The sequence below is a fragment of the Mustela lutreola genome, chromosome X (genome assembly GCF_030435805.1).
Source record: "Mustela lutreola isolate mMusLut2 chromosome X, mMusLut2.pri, whole genome shotgun sequence".
NCBI lineage: Eukaryota > Metazoa > Chordata > Mammalia > Carnivora > Mustelidae > Mustela > Mustela lutreola.
In genome coordinates this window covers 96750859-96773851 of record NC_081308.1, presented here as the reverse complement: position 1 = coordinate 96773851, position 22993 = coordinate 96750859, and the positions used below count along the sequence as shown (strand labels likewise).

The following is a 22993-nucleotide window of genomic DNA, read 5'->3' as shown; positions in this document are numbered from 1 at the left end:
GAACTGGACGGCTACATGCAACAGAGTGAAACTAGACCACTTTCTTACACCACATACAGAAATAAAATCCAAATGGGTTAAGGACCAAAATGTGAGACCTGAAACTATAAAAATCCTAGAGGAGAGCACAAGCAGTATTTTTTCTGACATTTTCTGTATCTACATATTTCTAAATATGTCTCCTGAGCAAAGGGAAACAAAACCAAAAATAAGCTATTGGGACTACATCAAAATAGAAAGCTCCTGCAGAGCAAAGAAAACTATCAACAAAACTAAAAGACAACCTACAGAATGGGAAAAGATATTTTCAAATGACCTATCCAATAAAGGGTTCATATCCAAAATATATAAAGAACTTATTGAACTCAACAGTCAAAAAATAAATAACCCAATTAAAAAATGGGCAAAAGGTATGAAAAGGCATTTCTCCAAAGAGGACATCCAGATGGCCAACAGACACATGAAAATATGCTAAAGATCACACTCATCATCAGGAAAATGCAAATTAAAACAGTGTAATATTATTCAACCATAACAAAGAATGAAATCTTGGAATTTGCAACAACATGGGTGGATCTAGAAAGTATAATGCTAAGGGTTTTTCCTCAGTCAGAGGAAGACAAATACCATATGATTTCATTCATATATGAAATTTAATAAACAAACAACAGAGTCTTAACTATTGAGAACTCTCAGATGGTTACTAGAGGCTAAGTGGGTGGGAGGATTGGAGAACTAGGTGAAGGGATGTGAGAGTAAACTTATCTTGATGATCACTGAATAATACATAAAATTGTTGAATCAGTATATTGTATACCTATAACTAATTTAACACTGTGTATCAATTAATTGGAGTTAAAATGAAAATATAAAATTAAAGTTAAAAGAAAAGAAAATTTACTTCTTTTTATGGATAACTAATAGTTCATTGTATGGATATGCCACAATTTATCTATTCATCCATTGATGGATATTTAAGTATTCTCAACCATTTGGCAATTGTGAAACATGCTGCTTTTGATATTCAAGCACAAATTTTTGTTTGAGTACCTGTTTTCAGGGGGTTATTTTTGGTATGTACCTAGGAGTAGAATTGCTGGATCATATGGTAACTATATGTTAACCTTTTCCAGGAACTGCCACGCTGCTTTTAATGGCAGTTGCATGATTTTACATTCCCACCAGCAAAACACAAGGGTTCCAAATTTTCCACTTCCTCTCCAACCTTAATATTTTCCATGTTTGTTATTGTCATTATTAATATTATAGCCATCCTACTAAATGCAAGATGGTTTTGCATTGTGGTTTTGGTTTGCAATTTCCTAATTACTACTTATGTTGAGCATCTTTCACATACTTATTGTCCATTTACATAACTTTGAAGAAATAGTTACTCAAATCCTTTGCTCATTTTAAAATTGGGTTGCTTGACTTTTTGTTTTTGAGTTGTAAGTATTTTTTTTAAAGATTTATTTATTTATCTTAGAGAGAGAGAAGAAGAGAGAGCATGGATGGATGGAGTAGGGAGAGAGGGAGAGAATTTCAAGCAGGCTCTCTGCTGAGCATGGAGCCTGATGTAGGGCTCCATCTCATGTCCCTGAGATCATGACCTGAGCTGAAACCAAGAGTTGGACACTTAACCAACTGAACAACTCAGGCACCCCTGAGTCATTCTTGCATATTCTGGATACTAGGTCCTTATCAGATATATAATTTCAGATTATCAGATATATAATTATCAACTCCCCCCATTCTGTAAGTTGTTTTTCACTCTCTTGATAGTATTGTTTGATACACAAATGTTTTTAATTTCAGTGAAGTCCAATTTATTGATTTCTATTTTGTTGCTTTTGCTTTTGGTATTGTATCTAAAACACTTTGCTGAATCCAAGGTCATGAAGATTTATGCTTGGATATTTTTCCATCAGTTTTACGGTTTTATCTCTTGTATTTAGGTATTTGATCCATTTGGTGTTCATTTTTGTATATGGTATGAGATGAGGTAGCAGTTCAGCTTCTCTTTTGCATGTGAACATCCAGTTGTCCTTAGTCTGGATTTAGTTTCTTATACACTCCATTCATTTTTAAGACTTGAGAACTCTTAATTTTATTTCTTCTGCCTGGAGGTTTCTTATCTTGGCTTTATGCATGGTTGGCTTCTGATCTTTCAGTTCTCACGTCAGATATCACCTCAGACTTTTCCTAACTACCCTATCTAATCTAAAGTTGCTTTTATTCCCATCCTAACATCTTATCTTACAACCAAATTTTATTTTGTTCTAGAATTCATTACTCTATTTTATTAGTTGCTCACTTGTTTATTGGCTTTCTTCCTTACAAGAATGTGAGTTGTGTGAGAGCAGGGAACTGGTTTATCTTGTTTTATCACTGTATCTTCAGTGCCTGACACATAATAGGCAGTTAACGAACATTGTAGAATGAACATAGAAGTCCCATCAGTAGTATAACACTGACAACAATGTCCTCCAAGTCATTTTTCAACTTAATGTATGATATGTCACCACACTATATAAGAATAGTTTTAAATTTTCTAAAATTTTTCTCTGGATAAGAAAATTAAGTTCTGGGAAGGGTAAAAGTGACTCTAAGGTCAAACAGGAAGACTTTAACTTGTGGAGTGATTCCCACGACATTAATTTAGCTTGTGGCATCCCACAAGAGTAAAGGAGAAAGACACCGGAGACTGTTCAAGGTCAAATCCAAGGAGCTTGAACCTGCTTTCAGCTTCCCTGCCCTTCCTTGAAATTTCTTTAAATTCAGGAAAGAAAACCAGGTAGTACTAGTGTTGACAGTACTTTGCCAACTGTAGCAAACATCATTTACTGAGTAGTCCTTTAAAATAGATTAAAAATGAAAGAGACTTGTTAAATAAGCTGGAAGTACAATTACATTTCTGAGTAAGACTGGTTTTTCACAGCTCATTCTTGGTTACCTCTGGACAATGGTTGATCGATAAAGCACTTAACACTGAAGGATTTTAAACCACTCTGCCCCCCTCAACCTTCATGTTCCCACATCCTTCCTGAGCCAATTCTTCCTGAGCCAGCTCTTATTCTTAAGAGGCTGTGGTGTGTGGGAAACGGGATGGCAAAAGGAGGACTGAGCAATCTTAGTCTCCTTCAAAGATCCTTGTCCCTTTTAACCTTTTAACCTGAACTTTTTGGTACTGAATATCTCACTGTGATGGTAAATTGGTTAAAAAAAATTATCTATATAAAAAAATGAACCAGAATAGTGAGAACAAATTAAAAATAAAACTTGTATCTATGAAAAAAAAAAAAAAAAAATCCTTGTCCCTTTACCTATCTTTTAAATGTGGATGTTCATAAGGGTTTTTTTTTTTCTTTCTGTCTTTGGTTCACATATTTGATAAGCACCTTGGTCACATCTTCTACTCTTAGGGCTTCTGACTTTCACATTGATCTTCCAGCCCAGAATTTTCCTCCAGACCCACATAACTATGTCTGTACTATACACTAGGATGTGCCAAAGATGCTTCTCACCTAATAACCAAGATGAAAACAATTATTTACTGCTCTTCAATGTCTGCCATTAAAGAGAAGGAGTGTGGGGACATCACACTACAATGTGCCTTTATTCTTATCTTAATGAAGCATATCTCCATGAATGGCGGTTCTTGAAGCAGAAATGTAGGAATCATACCAACATCTCTCCCTCTTCCTCAAACTCCTTTTGGCCCCACCCACTCTGTTTCCCATCCAGCCTGTCTTCTGTCTTCAAGTCCTTTTCTGAATCCATCATTTACTAGACCCATAAGCACTATGGCTTTGGGAAAGTCATATAACTTTTCTAAGTCTCAGTTTCTGCCCAGAAAATTGAGGTAATGCCTATTTCATAAGGTTGTTGTGAGGACCAAATTTACTATTCAAACTTAAGGGACAGTTACTTGGTAAAAGCAAGTCTTGCTAGCAAAATTTAAGCTATAAATATAAGTTCACAATTTCCAGAACATATCCATGATGACAGCCTCCTGCTCAGGTCTTCTAGACCGAAGGCATTTTAGAATCATTGATGGGTTTACTGTCACAAGAAAGTAGAATTATATCCCAGAAAGCAAGAGAACAAAGTTCTTTGGCTGTCAGTTGTATTTGACTCACAGCTGTCAAGAAAACATGGTGCATACTGCAGGTCATTAGGCACATGCCCAAATATGCCCTGGGGTGGTCTTGCCCCAGCACCCAAATACCCAGAGAACAAAGCTGAGGTTCATAGAACAGGGCCTTTCCTATTGTGTGATCCTTGCTTCCTGCAGCTGTTCCTTCATGGTATTTTGTGGGCGAGTAGTCTGGCTCATAGCACTGTCTCCACTGGCTAGCCACTGGCCCTATCAGATTGCGCCTGTGGAAAATGCTGTTGTATATTTCCTGAGCCTTACATCTCATTTCCTGAGCATATTTTGATTATCATATAATCCTCACATTTCCCTCAGCCTCTTAGCCAATAACAGAATGGCGAGAGACACAATCATCCTTTCAGCTCCTTTAATGTCCTTCTGCAGTGTAGTTGCTCAGGTCTTTTGGAGGAGCAGGACAGGCTACACCATTCAGCAAAGCCAGTAAAATGTAGTAATGCTGCAATAACCAACTGGATGCTTAGAAACCAGTCTTTGTGAATGAGGTTCCAAAACTGACAAATCTCCATGTCTTGCTTCAGGAAGCAGAAGCAAGGATAATAAGGATTTTTTGGTTCTGGAATGTTGCTTCTCTTGTTTCATGGAAACTCTTCGAACCCTCTAGGAAACGAATTAGGGTGGTTTAGAAAATTAGTTAGGCCACCAGTGGTCATTCTTCCAAATTGTTTGGCCGGCTGCAAAGACAGGGGTGTTAGTGCTAGAAAAGCTTCAAAAGACACTGAGGACTTTGTGGTGGGAGAGGAGGAATGGGGAAGAATGACAGAGGAAGTACTATTTTTTAAAAAGATTTTCTTTATTTATTTGACAGACGGAGATCACAAGTAGTCAGAGAGGCAGGCAGAGAGGGGGCGGGGTGGGGGGGAGGCAGGCTCCCCGCTGAGCAGAGAGCCTGACACGGGGCTCAATCCCAGGACCCTGGGATCATGACCTGAGCCGAAGGCAGATGTTCAGCTCACTGAGCCACCCAGGCGCCCCCAGAGGAGATACTACTGGGATACTTGGGACGAGACTGTTCTTTCAGCTGTCTGGACCATCATTTAGGACACTGCACTATGAATACAATTCTAGTCAAACCTTAGTTAACTTCTCTGTTCTTAGGCAAAGCATTCTCATAATTAGTTCAGCATCAGGGCATCTTGAATGCAGATGCTAAAAGGGAAAAGAAAAGTGAAGTTTGGAGGTTATAAATGGAAGGTAATTCCTGAAAGAATAAGAAAGATTTGAGAATAATGTGGGACCTGGAAATACCAATGTTACAAATTTCTATATTTTACGAGAAGGTAATTTTCAAATATGAAGCAAATAATGCTTTAAACCAGGCAGTGGCTTCCTATTGCTGTGACTTAGGCTGGACCAGAATGTAAACTTATAAGGGTAGTGACACTGTCTATCTTCTTAATTCTTGTGCTTCCAGTAACTAACACGGTGCCTGGTACATGTTGGTGATTTGTAATTGTTGGCAGGTTGTCTTTCTCCAATAGGGCAACAATCAGCATGGGTAATGAATCCTCCTCATCTGGTATATCAGACTTTTTAAGAGTTTCATTTAACGTCTTGATGAAAATGTTCTCTATTCTTTTTCAGAAGTTTATTCATACTCAATATAAATATGTTCACAGAAAGATATTCATAGTTGTTAATATAACGCAATTTAGCTTAACTTACACTGAAAGTATACTGAAAATTGGTAAATAACAAGGTAAAAAAAGGGTTTATTTTTCATCTTTTATATATAAACCTGGTTTATTTTTCATCTTTTATAAATATAATAAAAAACCTGTCTCAAAAGTTGTTAAAGCAGGCAGCAATGAATCTTTTAGGACACTGCCCTAGAAATGAATTCTAGTCATTCTATATCACAAGTAATTTATCTTTGGTTTACTTCTGTATAATACACAAATTATACTCTAAAAGCTTAAAAGTTGGTACAGCAAAAAAAAAAAAAAAAAAAAAAAAAGGAATATTTTAGTGCCAGCTAACAGTGTAGAGTGCGTAGACATCTATGTGTAACATACGAAACAACTATGAAAACTACCCTATTTTGGTTCATATTGTATGTAATTTTTAAAGATATACAAACTAAGACTGAAATAATTCTTTAAATCTGAGCTACAGCAATGTGATGGAACTGGCTTGTACCAGCTCAAGACAGTAGATTGCATGTATATTTTCCCAACTTCACTTTTATTGACTTCAAGTTGATAGCTTGCAGTTGGCCATGGTGGGAATATTTCCACCACGGAAATAAGCAAATGCTACAAATTAGGCCTTTCTTGGTCTCCTGCCAACTGAATCCAGTTACTAAATATTTATGAGCACATACATCGTTAGCTAACACTATCAGCTGATCTTCTGAGGACAATTAAAAAAAAACTCAACAAAATAGTTGTCAGTTTTGTTTTTTATAGAAACGTAAATATAAGTTTCATCTCTAGGTTTTCAGTCTAGAACTGATACTACAGCATAGGCAAGGTATACCTTCCGTATTCAATCTGACAGGCCATGGAGTATGCAGGGTTTCTTTTTATTGTGTTATGTTAGTCAGCATAAAATACATCATTAGTTTTTTTTTAATTAAATTTATTTATTTTCAGCATAACAGTATTCATTGTTTTTGCACCACACCCAGTGCTCCATGCAATCTGTGCCCTCTATTATACCCACCACCTGGTACCCCAACCTCCCACCGCCCCCCCCCCGCCACTTCAAATCCCTCAGATTGTTTTTCAGAGTCCATAGTCTCTCATGATTCACCTCCCCTTCCAATTTCCCCCAATTCCCTTCTCCTCTCTAACTCCCCATGTCCTCCATGCTATTTGTTAAGCTCCACATCATTAGTTTTTGATGTAGTGTTGCAGGATTCATTGTTTATTGCAAGCCCTTTTATGCAAACTCTCCAAAGTTCAAGGGTAATGGTGTTCTATAAATGCCTCTATAAAGAAATGGCCCTTTCTTATAGACTAGGAAAGAATACGCACCCCATAGTAAAAAGAAACTTTTTTGTTTAAAAAAAAACCAAGTAGAGGCACCTGGGTGGCTCAGTGATTAAGCCTCTGTGGGGATAAAAATATATGTTTATAAAAAATTAAAAAAAAATAAATAAAAATAAAGAGAAAAAAAAAAAGCCTCTGTCTTCGGCTCAGGTCATGATCTCAAGGTCCTGGAATGGAGCCCCCGCACTGGGTGCTCTGCTCAGCGGGGAGCCGGCTCCCCCCACCCTCTGCCTCCCTCTCTGCCTACTCATGATCTCTTTCTCTGTCAAATAAATAAATTGAATCTTAAAACAAAACAAAACAAAACCCAAGTAACCCCCCAAAAAGAAGCAACTCTGACAAAAGGGCAAAAATAAAGTATATGCTGATGAGTTGGGGTTAAGGAAAAAAATCTAGAATTAGATTGTAGTGATGGGTTGCACAATTTGGGGAACATACTTAAAAAACTGAATTCCACACTTTAAAAGGGTAAATCTTTTGGTATGTGACTTAGGACTCAATGAAGTTGTCAGTAAAAAAATAGTTAAGGTATATTGGCTAACGACATAAACACAGGTTCAAAGGATAGTTAACAGAGAAATACATTTTCATGAGCTTAAAGAATATTTAGCTTATACTGATCTGTAGTATATGGTTAACTTCAAGGATTCTAAAAACCTGGTGAGGGTTGATTGGCACCTTAACAAAGATGAAAGCAAGCAGCATTTAAAAAAAAAAAATTCCCTCCATTCCCCTTCTTTTTCAACCCCTTTCACTTAACAATTGACATAATGTCTCTATCAGCGTGGATTTAACCAGGGGTCAGCATCATTTTTTTTTTTTCTGTTAAGAGTCAGATAGTAAACATTCTAGACTTCGTGGACCATAAGATCCTTGTAACAACTATTTAAATCTACAATTGTAGCATGAAAACAGCCATAGATGATACATAAATGAGTAAGTTGTGGCTGTGTGACAATAAAACTATAAAACAGGCAGTCTATTGGATTTGGTGCATAACACAGCCTCTAGTTTGCTGACCTTTTGTCTAGACTGCAAAATGTTGTAGGGTGTTGATTTTGTTTGAGAAATTCTATTGCATAGAGCAATGGTTTACAAACTAGGGATAGGGGTAGGATATGTATCAGAATCATCTATCACTATACCTTATCTTAGCAGGAACTCTTATTCCACACTCACCAAAGGCAAAATTTAGGTGTTCCTTGGGTCCCTGACCAATATCCATTTTTACGTTATTAAAAATATTATGTACCATCCTATCCTCTAATAAATTACAAGATGTGTGCCCCTCTTAATCTTTCCCCCATGATCTTAGAAAAGTAGGGCTAAATAGCATATTTCACTTATTTTTAAAATTTTTATCCACCCCATTCCTCTACCTCCCTCCCCTCCAGCAACCCTCGGTTTGTTTCCTGTGATTAAGAGTTTCTTATGGTTTGTCTCCCTCTCTGATTTCGTGAAAAGCACATTTTAAATGAAAAATTATCTAGAGTCACAGGATACAATCATTTTTTTCCCCTGAGAGAATTATCAACTGTTAAACTAAGAACAGGAAACAGGCCTCTATCCAATAAATTAGATCATTATTTAGTAGACATTTAAGTTTTCATATTATTCCACTTAAGGGAACTAGGAACATAAGGAAAAAAGGATAAAAAGAGCTAAGTAAAAATGATCTCTACTTAGAGTTACAAATGATCAGTTCTCCAAATGATAGGTGTACCATTAAGCAAGGGGCAATATTTATTGATGCCTAGAGTGGAATAAACTATTTTTCTTATGTCAAAATTTTTAGCTCTTATACAGTTATTACATGTATGCTAATATTGACTTATTTTTAATGACAGAGGGTCTAACATTTCCCTTAATACAGCCCTGCATCTGAAGCAGTGATTCTTAAAGGGACACCACCTGGGAAATTTTAAAACTTATCTTAGGACTCACACTGCCAAAAATCTGACATTTCACCTACTAGGTCATCTGTCACTCCCCCAGAGACTGCCTTGTAAGACATTGTTACAGACAGGAATGTGGTTTATCAATGTGTTAGGGCAGGAAAAAAATGATAAAAAACTGCTGATGAAAAGTAAAAAGATAGACAAATGCATACATGAATATAAGGTTGTATCACTGATAAAAGACAGGATGCCCACTTGTATCCACAGCAGGCAGGAAAAACTTTCAACTTCGTTAAATAATTGGGGTACAATTAATCTGTCAAACTGCTAGTTCATTTATTCTCCTCTTTTAAATTGTTGTCACAAAATGCCAGAAAATAGGTCTGATAACCTTTATAGCATTCTAGGTGGGCAAATAGGACATAGAAGTAAAGACACTTTGGACCAGTCTAGTAGGCTCTATTAAGTTAGACTGGTTACCATTCTTCCTTCCAACTCATTTTGTTTAGCAAAGTTCCCTATTCACAAGGCATCCTGGAGGGGAAATGAAACATATGCGAAAAACTAACACAAGGTATAAGGTGATAAGTTTCTCAAAATAAATATGGAGTGCCAGGGACATTCACAGGTGGGAGAGATGACATCAGGTTGGAGCAAAGCATCTGGCCAAACTCCATTAATCTCCAGACTTCTCAGTTATCTCTCTAAGCACAAAAGCAGTTTTTGGTGCTTTGGGATAAGTTAGACACTGACTTTTGGTAGTGCTGTTATTTTCAAAGAGGCATTTTTAAGCTTTTTCAATGTGTGATTTCAAGTTTCTTAAATGTAAAGTCATTACATCTTGGAGCCATTGATTGCACTGTTGGAGCATCAGACAATGGAAATCAGTTGGAGAAAAAAGTCTATTCTGTCTTAGTTCATTCAGGCATGTGTTTTTTGTCATTTCCAGTCACTTAGGTCTGCTGCCTAATGTATATGGTGGAGATTATTTAGGGCTTTTTAGGAAAGTTAGGGAGAATCTCTATTCCTCCATAGACACGCGAGCAGCAGATGAGGAAGTGAGACAGAGATAAGTTGTAACATGGGAGCGTACGTGTGCGTACACACACACACACACACACACACACACACAGCTGAGTTGGCAGCTGTGAGGATGGAGGTGGGGAACTCTGTGCCAGCCAAGCTACTCAAGTGTCTGCATGTCTGAGGCTGGATTTCAAGCCTCCAGCGTGTTTGGAGTTAATTCCCATTAGGTTGGACTCCGCCCCTCTCTCCCAAAGGTAAAGCAAGGTTTTCAGGCATCACTGCAAAGAGCAGCTGGGATTCCCATCCCCTTCTGACAAGCTGTAAGGAGAAGTTGTTTCTCAGATCTGAGTCTGAAGAGAGGGAACAAGTCAATCGGCGTGGTCAGAAGGTAAATTTGCAACTTGAGCCAAATGCAATGGAAACAGCTGGATAAGAAACTGCTTTTGCTCTCCCCTCGCTCAGCCCCTCTTCTCCCTTTCCTTTCTCAGGCTTCCTGTACTTTCATCTCATAGCTCAGAGAAGCTGTTTTCTTCCCAAAGAGGGCCTTGTGCATTTTTACTCCCTCATAGCCTGTTGTTTGCATAGAGGGTATGAGGAATCTGGGCTGGATTCCTATTTCCTATTGACAGGGGTTGAGGACCTAAGGGTTAACTGTCAGCTGATTTTCCCAGGAGAGTTGGTAACTTGAGGAGAGGAAGTGCATGTCTCTGGGAGCAGAGGAAAGGATTTTGCTTGGGACAGCTATAGAAAGAAGAGAGGATCCGGTTTGCTGGTGCGCTGGGTTGGTCTCTTAGAATTGCCTAAATTGGGATTACGGGACCAAAATGGGGTGATGGGGTTAAACTGAAATGCAGATGTTGAAGTCATTCAGTTGGGCTGGAAACAAAAGATTGTATTCACTCCATAAATATTTATGAGTTCCTACTATGTGCCAAGCATGATGATTTACAGAAAAACCTGAAAGAGTTTGACTATAAATCCATTCTCGAAAAGAACATTGGGCTCAATAGTTCCATTTTGTGGTGATGTTCGGCTTCTTGGGAAACTTCAAGTCTTCTCTATTACTTATGGTGGAATGGAATCTTTTCCAGTAGAGGGAAGAATAATGAGCACCCAGCCTAGTGTTAGGTGTACCACAGATGTCATTTCACTTGAACTATGTTTAATCATCTCCATTTTATAGATGAAACTGAGACCATGAGGTTTTAAGTGATCCTCTCAAGTTCATGTAACCTGTAAAGGGAAGACTTCAGGACCCCATCTCAGATCTGAATCCAAAACCTGGATATTTTTCCACTAAAATGATATTTCTCAATCATCAGTTTCCAGTCAATTGAGAAATTTTTTAAATATGCAAATCTCATGAATTGTGATTCAGTGACTCTGAGAAGGAGAGTCATAGTGTGCATTTTAAACAGCACTGAGGGTGCTTCTATTGCAGAGGGGTTGGGGCCATTATTTTGAGAAATGCTCTTAATATACCACACTGCTTCTCATGTCTGCCAAAGTGGTTGGTGAAGTATCTAGCCCACCTTCTTCCTATACTGTCCAGGTTCACTGAATGGAGGTGGTTAGCTGTGGTGGCATTCTATTCCCTATTAAGGCAACAGGTAGAGGTTCTACTGGGCAACAGCAGCAAGGATGGGACCATGAAACTAAGGGTGTAGAGAGATACAGTACGAGTTAGCCCACTGTTGACAAGACTTAACAGTGTCTTGCCAGAGCAGGCTGGTAGGAATGGTTTCTAACTGATGAATGCGACTCCGAGCTGACCAACTGATCACTGATGGTAGTGGCATCTGTCTAGTCAGAATAAGAACTGGGACAAAGAGTTCTAATTGGCACCTCATCAAAACAGAAGACAAATGGGAAGCTCAGTAAGCACAACTTTTTTTGCAGGAAAGGGAGGTGTTCATATGAAATTTAGGGAAATCATTCCAATTCCCACCCTTTCAACCTCCAGCTCTAGAGAAAGGGAATAGCCCAGGACCTGACATGGAGGATCTTTGTAAGGTTCTCTCTCTGCATGGCCAAATTGATTATTCAGTAATAGCCTTCCAGGTTGTCAGTGATTCAGTTGGTTTTCTGTCTCCACGAACTCTCTAACTTCCTGCCTTCAACTGCCTTGCCTGTTTGTGAACATCTCAGATGAAAGTAAACAAATAAACCAAATAGTTAGTTTTGCTAATCTTTTTATTTCCAGAATAAAAGAGGAGGGAAGAAGAGAGAAGGCTTAGAAAGAGATCAGCAAGCATGACAGCTGAGGAATTTGAAAGATAAGGCTTAGGTCAAAAGGGAGACATTAAAAGCAGAGTAGAATAGTGGTGCCAGGGACTGGTGGGAGGGGGGAATAGGGACTTGTTGCTCAATGTGTGTCAAGTTTCAGATGCTAGATGAGTAAATTCTAGAGATCTTCCATATATCTTTGTGCCTGAAGTTAACAGTACAGTGTTGTGCGCACTTTGAAATAAATAAAGAGGATAGATCTCACCTTGTATTCTTTACAAAGACAAACCAATACAAGGAATTTTTGAAGGTTATGAGTATGTTTTATTAACTTGATTGTGATGATGGTGTTAAAAATATTAACATATGTCCAAACTCATTGAGATGTATGTGCTAAATGTGCGCATTTTTTTTTGATATATCAATTACACAAATGGGAAATAAAGCCCTTATAGTAACTGCATCATGTGATGCTTTCAGGCATAGGAGAACTTGGAGTCACTCCCATTGCAGAGATATACAGAGGAGGAATAATTCCTGAAGGACTCAGGTGGCAGGAAATAAGGAGAGAAATGCTTGGGGCTGTCTAAAGTAGAAAGATCTAGAATGTTCAGGTTCAGGGTACTTATATATACAACTCTATACAAAGAACTATGTTGGGCAAAGACATGACTCTAGAGTGTAGCCCTATTTACCACCAGAAGCATTTGCTGTGTATTGCTCATTTCCTACAAAAGTCTCAACGCTGCATATGATGTGTTTGTAACAGGGTTGGCAGGTAGGCAATGCACACCATCTGGGGGGCATGAGGAGAAAGGCCTGTTCATATTCCTTTGCCAACACCAGTGCCAACAAACCCACTCCTTACAGACCAGTCTGAAACCAATAGTCTTGCAACCATGTTTTCTTTAGCAGCTGCAAGTCAGAAACGCCCTTTCTGACCACTTCATATTCTGGTCATTAACTCACTGGGTGTTTTGCCTGGACCCTGTTACCTTTGGTAAGGTAGTGCTTTCCTTAACTCAAAAGTTGTATGACAAGCTCAAATGGGGACAAAAGTATTTGAGTCTTTGTCTATGAGGACTGGGGAGAAAATGAGGTCAAGGAAAGACTTGGTTTCTTTTCCTCCACCCAAAAAATAACAAGAGTTTTTCCAATTTCATTTGATAGTAAGTGCCTATGTATGAGTACATACACATGAGAGTGAAAAGGTGAAAATAAATAATCAAAGACATGACAACGAGACACCACAGAGAGAGGTAGAATGCTCATTTTAGGGGGAAGAGGGCTAAAGGTAAGCTCCCAGCAATCTGAGTTGATTAAGGGCTCTCATCTGGAAGACCAGCCAAGCTCTTCTCCATTCTCTCTGAGGATGCAACCAAAGAAATTATCCTTATGTTACAGCACAGAAGGTTTCAAATGAGACAAAATGAATGATTTATTGACAGGGAGAGTTGTTAACATACTGAGAAAAATCAGAGTTCCCTTCTCTGGAGTTCTTTAAAAGCAATATAGATAACCATTTGACATGTATGGCTTAGGTGGTTTTCCTGCCTCAAAATGTTGAAGTGATTCCTACCCATGAGTCTGAATTAGAATGATGAGCATCTCATCTCTCTAAAGATTAGTGAACATTAGCCTTCAGTAAGGACAGTAAATACAGAACACACTTCATGCTTCCACCCTGGTTGTCACAAATTTCTGGCCACATTCACTGCATTTCATACAGCTACTCTCAGAAACAGGCACATGACCCATTTAGGAGATGAAGAAACTAAGGGATGAGGGACCATGTGACACCTAAAGAGAGAGGATCAATAAGAATCCTATCAATATCTTGTTACTGGACAAATTAGCAGGAACACCAGGGTTGAGTTCTTGTTTTCTGAACTCCAGTGTAACTGTGTGGTTAGAATTCCAGGACAGGGAAACACAGCCATTGCATACGTGACATATACAGAAAGAATAAAGATAGAATGAAGTATAGCACTGTGCATGATTTTTATTTATGTGAGTGCAAAGAGACTTGGCTAGTTCCTGGGATTGAACTTGGATTGCTTTGGAAGAGTGTCATGGGTGGACATCCATTGCAAGCCATACAGGAACTAAAAGCGTTTTCCTGAATGTACCTCCTTGTCTGGCACATGTGAACATGTAGCAGTGTGCTTGCATAGACTCCACACGGCCCAATGCCTCCCTGAACAGCCACAGGTGAAGCTGGGTTGGGGCTTATTCTATGCTCAGAAAACATTGAGCAATTGGATCTCTGAGTTCTCTTCCTTGACTTCATGAGGTCACATCTATGATTCAGAGAGGTTTACATTCAGAATACATAGGCTTCATCTCTCCATTGTTTAATGCCATGGTCACTTTTAACTTCATATTGAGTCCTGGGAAGAGAACATTAGAGAATTATCTGTGGCAGTGATTCTCAGCTTGTTGTCCTCGAACAGTGCTGGCTCACCACACCTTTAGTCCTAAAGAGGGTGATTAACTTTCCTAGTTTTGTCACTGTGTAAGTCCCACATCCCAGGAAATCCTTTGGTTCCAGGAGAACTGGCATGATTGGTTGTCCTAGTCCTCAGTGAAATAAGGACAATGGGTCTTTCCTGAAATTAAAAGTATTTAAATTCTGAAAGCTGATGAGTTTCTCTAAAGCTAAGCATACGTAATTTAAACTGGATTTTGTGATTCTGCCTTCTTTCAACTTGGCTTCAAAATTCCATTTTAAAAATAAAATTATAGTGACAGTGGTTGGTAGTATTGTAGTTTTTTTAAAAACATCCTTATTTGTTACAGATTATGATCATCTTTTTTTAACAATTAAAAAAATAAATAAAAGATTTTATTTATTGGAGCATCCAGATGACTCAGTTGGTTAAGCATTTAACTTCTGGTTTCAGCTCAGGTCATGATCTCTATGTCGTGGGATCAAGCTCTGCATCCAGCTCCACACTCAGTGTGTAGTCTGCTTGAGATTCTCTCTCTCCCTTTTCCTCTGTATTAGAATGACGACCATATCTCTGAAGAGATATGGTCAGCCCCTCCTCGCCATGCCTGCACACTGTCCTCTCTCTCAAAATAATGATTTTATTTATTTACTTATTTGTGAGAGAGAGAACCTGCGTGTGCGCCTGTGCACACATGAGTTGGGGAAGGATAGGGGTGGGGAGAGAGAGAGAGAACCTCCAGCAGACTCTGCACTGAGCATGGAGCTGGGTACAGGGCTTGACCTCACAATCCTGAGATCATGACCTGAGCCAAAATCAAGAGTCAGACACTTAGCCGACTGAGCCACCTGGGTGCCCCCAGATGATGATAATCTAATGTCAGACCCCCACCTTTTATTTCTAGTATAGCCTAGGTACCACTCAGTGATAAAGTTTCTTTCTCCACCTTAAATTATCTGCCCTTCTACTGGTTGTCATACCGAGACTTTTGATCTCAAAGTGATGACGTTTATGGGCAACATATGGGGTTGGTTCTGACTAGAGTTGCTGAGCTTGAAACGGCTAATGCTCTTATTCTACTGGTTTACACACTGCTTAGAGAAAGTGGCCTTCCTCCTACCTTCCCAGTTTGCATTTCTAATTCTTTCCCCATTCTTAAACATTTTTTTCAAGTTCTGGTTGGGAAACCACAGAGGCTTTTAATTGTAATACTATTGGGGTGATAAAGGAGAACATGGGGGAAAGGTGGTGGGTGAATGAGAAGTGCGAAGTAATGGCTGTTCCATTAAATTACTGTGCAACCTTGGGCAAGTCACTTAGCTTTCTGACCCTCACTGTGCTCATTTGTAAATTGGAGGTGACTTTTTATTTTATTTTATTTTTTACCAAACAGAGAGGGTTGTTGAGCAGAGTTCATGAAATAATGACCTTTGTAAGGGGGTATGTTGATGCAGCCCTAAGTGTTTGTCAGCTGGTTTCCTCTCATCCTCCCGCCTGGGCTTCTTCACTGGGAAGTGAGACCATAATAGAGGGCTGCTTGCATTTCTCATAATATTACAAACTCTAAAATAACAAGCATAAGCATTATCTCATTGTGGCCAAGTGTACCTGTTTTCTAACAGCAATTACTTAAAACTAGTTCCTCTTCTCCCATTGGCTTTCAATCCCTCATCACATCTTCTCACCCTGCCCGCCTTGGGTACAAAACCTCATTCCCAGGGGCCCAGCTCAGGGCGCTTTCTTCCCAGGCCCTGGCATTCCAAAGTAAGCACCTGCAATTTATGATCCCTTCTCTCTTCCTGCACAAAACACATAGCAGACAATACATATGTTTCAGGAGGGGAATTGTGGTAGACTGAAAACAGAGCATTATGCTAAGAATCAAATAACTGGGCTCCAGTCTGGCCAGTGTACTCATAGCCCTTTACCCTTGGGTAAATCATTTCCTCTTTGGATTCCAGTCTGCAAAGTGTTGGGGGAGGGGTGTTAGTACTATGTAGTAGATAAGTACTCGCCCAGGAATCTGCAGATTAGGTTTCTTATTCCGGTTTTGCTGCTTGCTGACTTTTTCTATGACTTGGGGGAAATGATTTCCCCCTTTACTGGGCCATGTGCCCCATATGTAAAACAAGAAGGTTGAATTAGGTGATTCATTACAGTCCTTACCAGCCTGGAAATTGGCTGCTTCTATGAAATGGGTTTCATTAGACAAACATGAGTTGGAGTGTCTGCTCTGTGCCAGACGTGTTTGTGAAAATGTCCACAGCTGGGCACAGTCCCCAAGACCCTGAGTATAACTGCTGCTTGTTCCTGACAATGTCTTAGACGGGCAGTATGGTAGCCCCATACACCCAGTGCCTGTATTCCCCCTTACCTTGTGTCCCCACTGCTGAACCTTTCTCCCACCACCTGTAGCTTTAAGCAACGGTGATGAATCATGGAGAAGTTTCTGAAATATACTCCACCATCTGCCTGCTGGAGACATTCACGGTGCTGTCATCAAGCTGCAGTGTGGTCTCTGCCCTAATTGAGGCCAGAAAGCAATGGCAGATTAATGGAGTTGGGAGGGAAGTGGTTGATTTTTAACAGAGGGGTCTGTGAAAGCCATTTGTGAGCTGGGCTGAGATTAGATCTGAAAAAACTCAGCATCTTGAATCTGAGATTACTTGTTCCAGAAGGCACCTTGAAATGTCCTTACAGTTACAGATGTATGTTCCTACTGCCAGGCAGGGGGTACTTGATCCATTTCAGAGAGAGGAGAAGCTTTCCTGACTATATCGAGTAAAGGATGAGGCAGGTTTTCTTAGTAGCCCATCTAGAGTTAAACAACCCTCACTGCTTAGAAAGTTGCATCCCATATTGTTTTTGGGGAAAAAGTGACTGAACAGTGCTCACTCAGTGACAACGATGGGGTGTGAGACAGACACCCCTTGTTTTATTCTAAATGTTACAACCCTGTGAACAGTTCATACTGATGCACTACTGGATATCCTACATAGGTCCCATGGGCACATCCTTTAACTCCATAGTGAGCTCTCTTTCCCTCTTCTGTCTTGTAGGAGGGGCAGCCCTGTAAGTTGTCTTCCATCTTCTTCCTTCCTTCTTCCTTTATTCTCTGAAAACAACTTGGTTTCTGACCCCCTTGAGATACCATCTTCTTCCAGGTTCCCAGGACAGCAAGGCCATTCCACTGGAAGCTGACGATTCTCTGGGCTGCCTTGGTTTCATTCCAGTTTCAGCTCCTACCACTCATTTCATGCTAGGTAGATGTCAAGAGTTAGTTGAAAGCTCACTAATTAGGCTGCATTTGAGTTGGCCGAAGAGTCACTAATTCAGTTCTATGGTTCTTCTATTGCAGCCTAGAGACCCTAGAACTCTGAATCAGGTGGGAGGAAGGGAAGATGGGAAAAGTGCTGGAAAGCAGAATCCCAGAAGGACCTAAATGGGCCTCGAAAGAATGATCTTATCCAAAGGCAAAGACCAAGTTGTCTATAAACAAGTCCTAGGACTGGCTAGCCAGATGAAAAATAGGCCAATGGAGCCTACATGCTAACTTTCTGCATTTGGTGCTATGACCCAACTCATCTCCCCATCCCTGCAGAGAAACCTGGGACCATGAGGAGCAGCCTGACACTGGTGGGGACCCTCTGGGCCTTCCTGTCCCTTGTTACTGCTGTGGCCAGTTCTACCAGTTACTTCCTGCCTTACTGGCTCTTTGGATCCCAGCTGGGGAAGCCAGTGTCATTCAGCACATTCCGGAGGTGCAACTACCCTGTGCGGGGAGAGGGGCACAGTCTGATCATGGTGGAAGAGTGTGGGCGCTATGCCAGCTTCAGTGCCATCCCAAGCCTGGCCTGGCAGATGTGCACGGTGGTGACAGGTGCCGGCTGTGCTCTGCTGCTCCTCGTGGCACTGGCTGCTGTCCTGGGCTGCTGCATGGAGGAGCTCATCTCCAGAATGATGGGACGTTGCATGGGAGCAGCACAGTTCGTGGGAGGTAAGACTGTTGTGGGGCTTGGGTAGGTTGTGGAGCTTGGCAGTGGGGGTAGGGGTGGGAAGTGTTTATTTATGGAGAAATCCACTCTCAGCCCCTCCCCTTTACCCAACCCAAAGGCTATGAATGGGAACTCCTTTGAAACACCCAGCCTAGGACTCCCTAAACTGCCATTTACACCAAGACTTCATTCGCAGCAAAATTGACTAGCAGCAGAGTTGATATCTGGTTTGTTCACCCTCCATTTCATCACCTTCTTCTGCCTGAATAGTGCCCATTTAATGATATTATCCAGATCCACTTTTCAGGGATAACAATGTGTACTCTAAATATACTTGGTATCTAAAAGCCTTGATCTCTGATAGTTATCTCAGAGGACAGTGATCTGATAAACATGTAGACACAAGTGCTAATTACTAACAAGTTTGATGTATGATCCTCACCAAAGAAATACAGCTCTAAAAGTGAAATGCTAGATACCAGACAGACTGTAGTGACTGCTTATTTGGCCTATATCTCTCTATGGCTAGCCCTGTCTGGTAGCCTTTAGCACTCTACCACCCTGAGCCCTTTTCTGATTTGAGAGTGGCAACTTAGCTTCATTTGAATTTCTAGCAGAGAGTGAGGAGGGACTAACTGGCAGAAATCAGAAGGCCAGTAGCAACAGCTTCCATCAGACTCCAACCATTAACAGTGGCTTCTGTTCCCAGCTTGCTTGGGCTTGACTGAGACATTTATGAAACCCTTGCCATTCTCCATAGGATACATTTTAGTTTGTCCCACTTCCTAGGTCAGGAAAATCAAAGAAAATTCTTGAGGAGGTATGTGGGTAGGTCATGGAGCTTTAGATACTCATAGACTGAGTGGGGAGGTACTTTGGCTGAGTGATAGGTGTCATACAGAGGAAGTAAAAACATCAGCACCCTTTACATCTCATATGTTTCCCCTTATAGAATGATTCCCCATTGACTCGTGCTCATAGGAACATGGCCACAGTATTTACACTTAGAGGAGGGATTTTAAAGTTCAAGAATAAAACGCCATTTGACAGTAGTCATGGAAGGAGTCAACACCCAAGGCATGGTAGTACAAGGTTTATCCCTGGATATGTGAATGATATTGGGCAGGTTGCTAAATTCTAACAGCTTCCCCATCTGTAACATCAGCCAAATGAGTGTCATTCCTACTACCTTTTTAGAAACTCGTGCCTGTCACGTTTTTATCAGACGTAGGGAAATGGTGAAGACTGCTTGGACGTATCATATTTTCTAGAAGCCCCTTGGCACATGATCATATAACCCAAGGGTCTTCAAAGACTTTGGATCTGACCTCTTACAGATACACTCTGCCAGTGTCAGGAAGCTAAACCTGTTGAACAGCATGTTTAGCACCATGGATAAAAGACACAAGAGAAGGAACTGTGGGGGTTAAGTTTAAGCTTGTTCAGCTAAGGGGAATTGATTTTGTTGCTCCAGGTCTGGCAGCTTCTCGGCAGCTAGTGCATTAACTGAAATACATTAGTGGGTGGAGCCAATTTGTTTTAGGTCTGGTTTATCTCTGCCAGACCCCAAACCACTGAAGAGATGGAGTATCCATTAAGAACAACCTCCTCCCCCTCCTGACTCTTGTTCCCCAGTTTGGCAGCTGCCCACAGAGATGAACGGTGGGAAGTGAGAGAGACAGGAAGAAATAAAGAGCTGCTGGCCTGAGTCAGACTTAGCAAGGTGACCTGATGGGGCCCTTGGGTCCCATTTGCTCCACCTGCAGCTGATCCAGCTGGACAAGCCTAGGGTCCAGAGAGCCTTCCACTGGGACCTTCATGCCCTGCTCCAACCGGTGAAGGAAACATCTGGCCAGGAGATTATTTCAACCTTGGGGATGCTGAGGTTTCCAACCAGCTGGCCCCTAGTCCCTGAGAACAAGGTCATTATTCACATTCCCCTGTGTATACATATGCAAGATGCTTGTGAATTGTTCTCTATCTTCGGTAAGAGCTAAACAAAGAAGAAATAGTTGAGAAGTAAATATAAGGAACTTCTTGGCAGGAAAAAGTGTAAGATCTTGGATTGAGTTACTTGAGGGAGGCCAAGAAACTTTCTAGAGCATGGAATGTATCAGGATCACCTGGAGCGCTTAAAAAATGTGGACTCCCCATCTCTCCCATCCTCTTTCCCATTCTGATATACATAGGAACAGGTGGAAGTCTGGTGTTTTGAAAAATCTCCCCAGTGACTCTGATGTGTACACTGTGTTCCCTTTCTTCAACTCAAGTGAGAAACATCACCCTGGACATTTTTTTTTTCTTTAAGGAGATAGAATTCAACATACCCAGACAGGCACCAGTGTTTTTTTTTTTTTTCCATGCACGGTCCTAATGCTATATGCTTCAAGCTCAATGAAAATTGCCACTGGAGACAGATCACTGAGGACCTGAATCAAGGAAAGGGAACTATTTTTCTAAAAACCATTATCTTCTCTGGAAACCATGCATTTCCTGGACAATCCTTCAAAGTTTCACTGGCATCATTTCATTTATCCTTACCATGCTAAACAAGGATAAAAGTGGCTTTCTGTTTAGGAAAATAGTATTTAAAGTAGTAAATAGTATTTAAGTAGCAAATATTTGTGTAGCAAATTGGAACAGAGCAGAGAATATGGGTCAGGGCTCCTGAATCTCAGCCCAGAGCTTTATGCACTGGTACTATTGATTTTTCCTTACCCCCTTGAAGACGAAATGCTATCACAATGTTTTTCAGAGTGGTCCATGAAACACCTGTGTAAGAATTACCTGGGTGCTTGTTAGTGCCACTCTAAGCCTACTGAATCAGAACTGATGTCTTCCACTCTGTATTTTACACAGCCTTTCAGACTGATTTATTTTTTACAATATAGTATAAAATAGTTCAGAGGTATGTACCACTCAGCTTAAGAATATTACCAATACAGTTATAGTCGCCTTCATATCCTGATCACGGTCCCTTGTTCCTAGAGCAAAGGTAACTACTGTCTTTGATTTGTTATCATTCTCCAGCATGATTCCAGTACATGCTAAAATTTGAGAGCCTCTGCTCAGTTTCATTCACAGTGTTGCTTTTTTCTAGAATTCCCTTTTCTTCCATCTCTGTCTGTAAACATCTGCCTATTTCTCAAAGTTCATGTCAAATGCAGCCTCTGTGTGAAGACTCCCCTGATCTACTTCAAATATAGCTCACAGAAGTAAATTGTCTTGTAACTCCGAGAGAATATGGGGTCCAATGAAAGGGAGAGTGAATGGGGAGCTCCCTGGGCAAGAAAAGCCGAGATTATAGCTGGAGGGCAGACTTAAAAATTTTCTACTGTGTTTGAGTTGAAGTGCTCTAAGAGCAATAAATTGAGCAAATTAATAACAAATAAACCCATACTAGACTTTTGCTCAGGTAGTAAATTCAGACTACCTAATAATCATATTTAGACAGATATTTGGTGGAGAGTATAACAATGATTGCACACTCAGTATTTGTACTTATGAATGGCTGGCAGGGGGGGAAGTGAAGGGGGTCGATAGCACCCAGGGAGAGGGCTTTCTCTGCCCAGAGACAAAGATTTGTCATCTACCTAATGGAGAATGTGCAGTTTGGAGGAGTTTATACAACTGTTGGGATGTGGTGAAGTAGTTAATTGTGGCATCAGGGGAAGGTTGACTGTAGCTGAGAAGTAGCTTCAAAGAGGGTTCTGAGTTCATCCAAGAAGGTGAGTGTGAAGGTTTGAGCCGAAACAGAGTAAAGTGCTTAACTCCAGTCCTCTGCTTGGTCAGAGAAGTGAATACTAGCCATAGCAACCATGTTTGGGGAGGACATTTGGTACATTTTGCAATAGGGGATTCTTGTAGAAAGAAAACTTGAGGAAGGGAAGCAAGATGTCAGTCCAACTGGTCACTGTATAGTAGAGAAATAAGGATAATAAAATACCCTTTCTAGAAGCAGATGAGAATAAGAAAGTTCCTAGCGGAACCAGGGGACATATGTGGTTGGAGAGGTAATAAGTCCAGGAGTTAGCAACAGCACCTAGAGAGGTGGGAGTCAGGGCTATAGGTCATATGTGGCAGGGCTGGGATTTAAACTAGTTTTCTCTGCCATCAGAGCTGCTGTTCTTCATATTTTTAGTGGTGTTTATCTTAAGTGTTGGTACCAGAACCAGATGCATCAGCATCACTAGGGTGCTTTTGAAATGCATATTCCTAGGCTACAGTTGTT

At 40.4% G+C, this 22993-nt stretch overlaps 1 protein-coding gene across 2 annotated transcripts in view; it reads left to right on the top strand.

The window, feature by feature from the left end:
- The window catches only part of LHFPL1 (LHFPL tetraspan subfamily member 1), a 103460-nt gene that overhangs the window by 47642 nt on the left and 32825 nt on the right, over positions 1-22993 (top strand). Inside the window, exons 1-2 of one of the 2 annotated variants that reach the window (XM_059158379.1) lie at positions 10356-10479; positions 18369-18764. In XM_059158379.1, coding sequence (XP_059014362.1) covers positions 18383-18764 — 382 coding nt within the window. In that variant the 5' untranslated portion in view covers positions 10356-10479; positions 18369-18382. Of the gene's footprint in view, positions 1-10355; positions 10480-18368; positions 18765-22993 lie in introns of those variants that run through there. The other variant, XM_059158381.1, reaches the window with a different exon arrangement.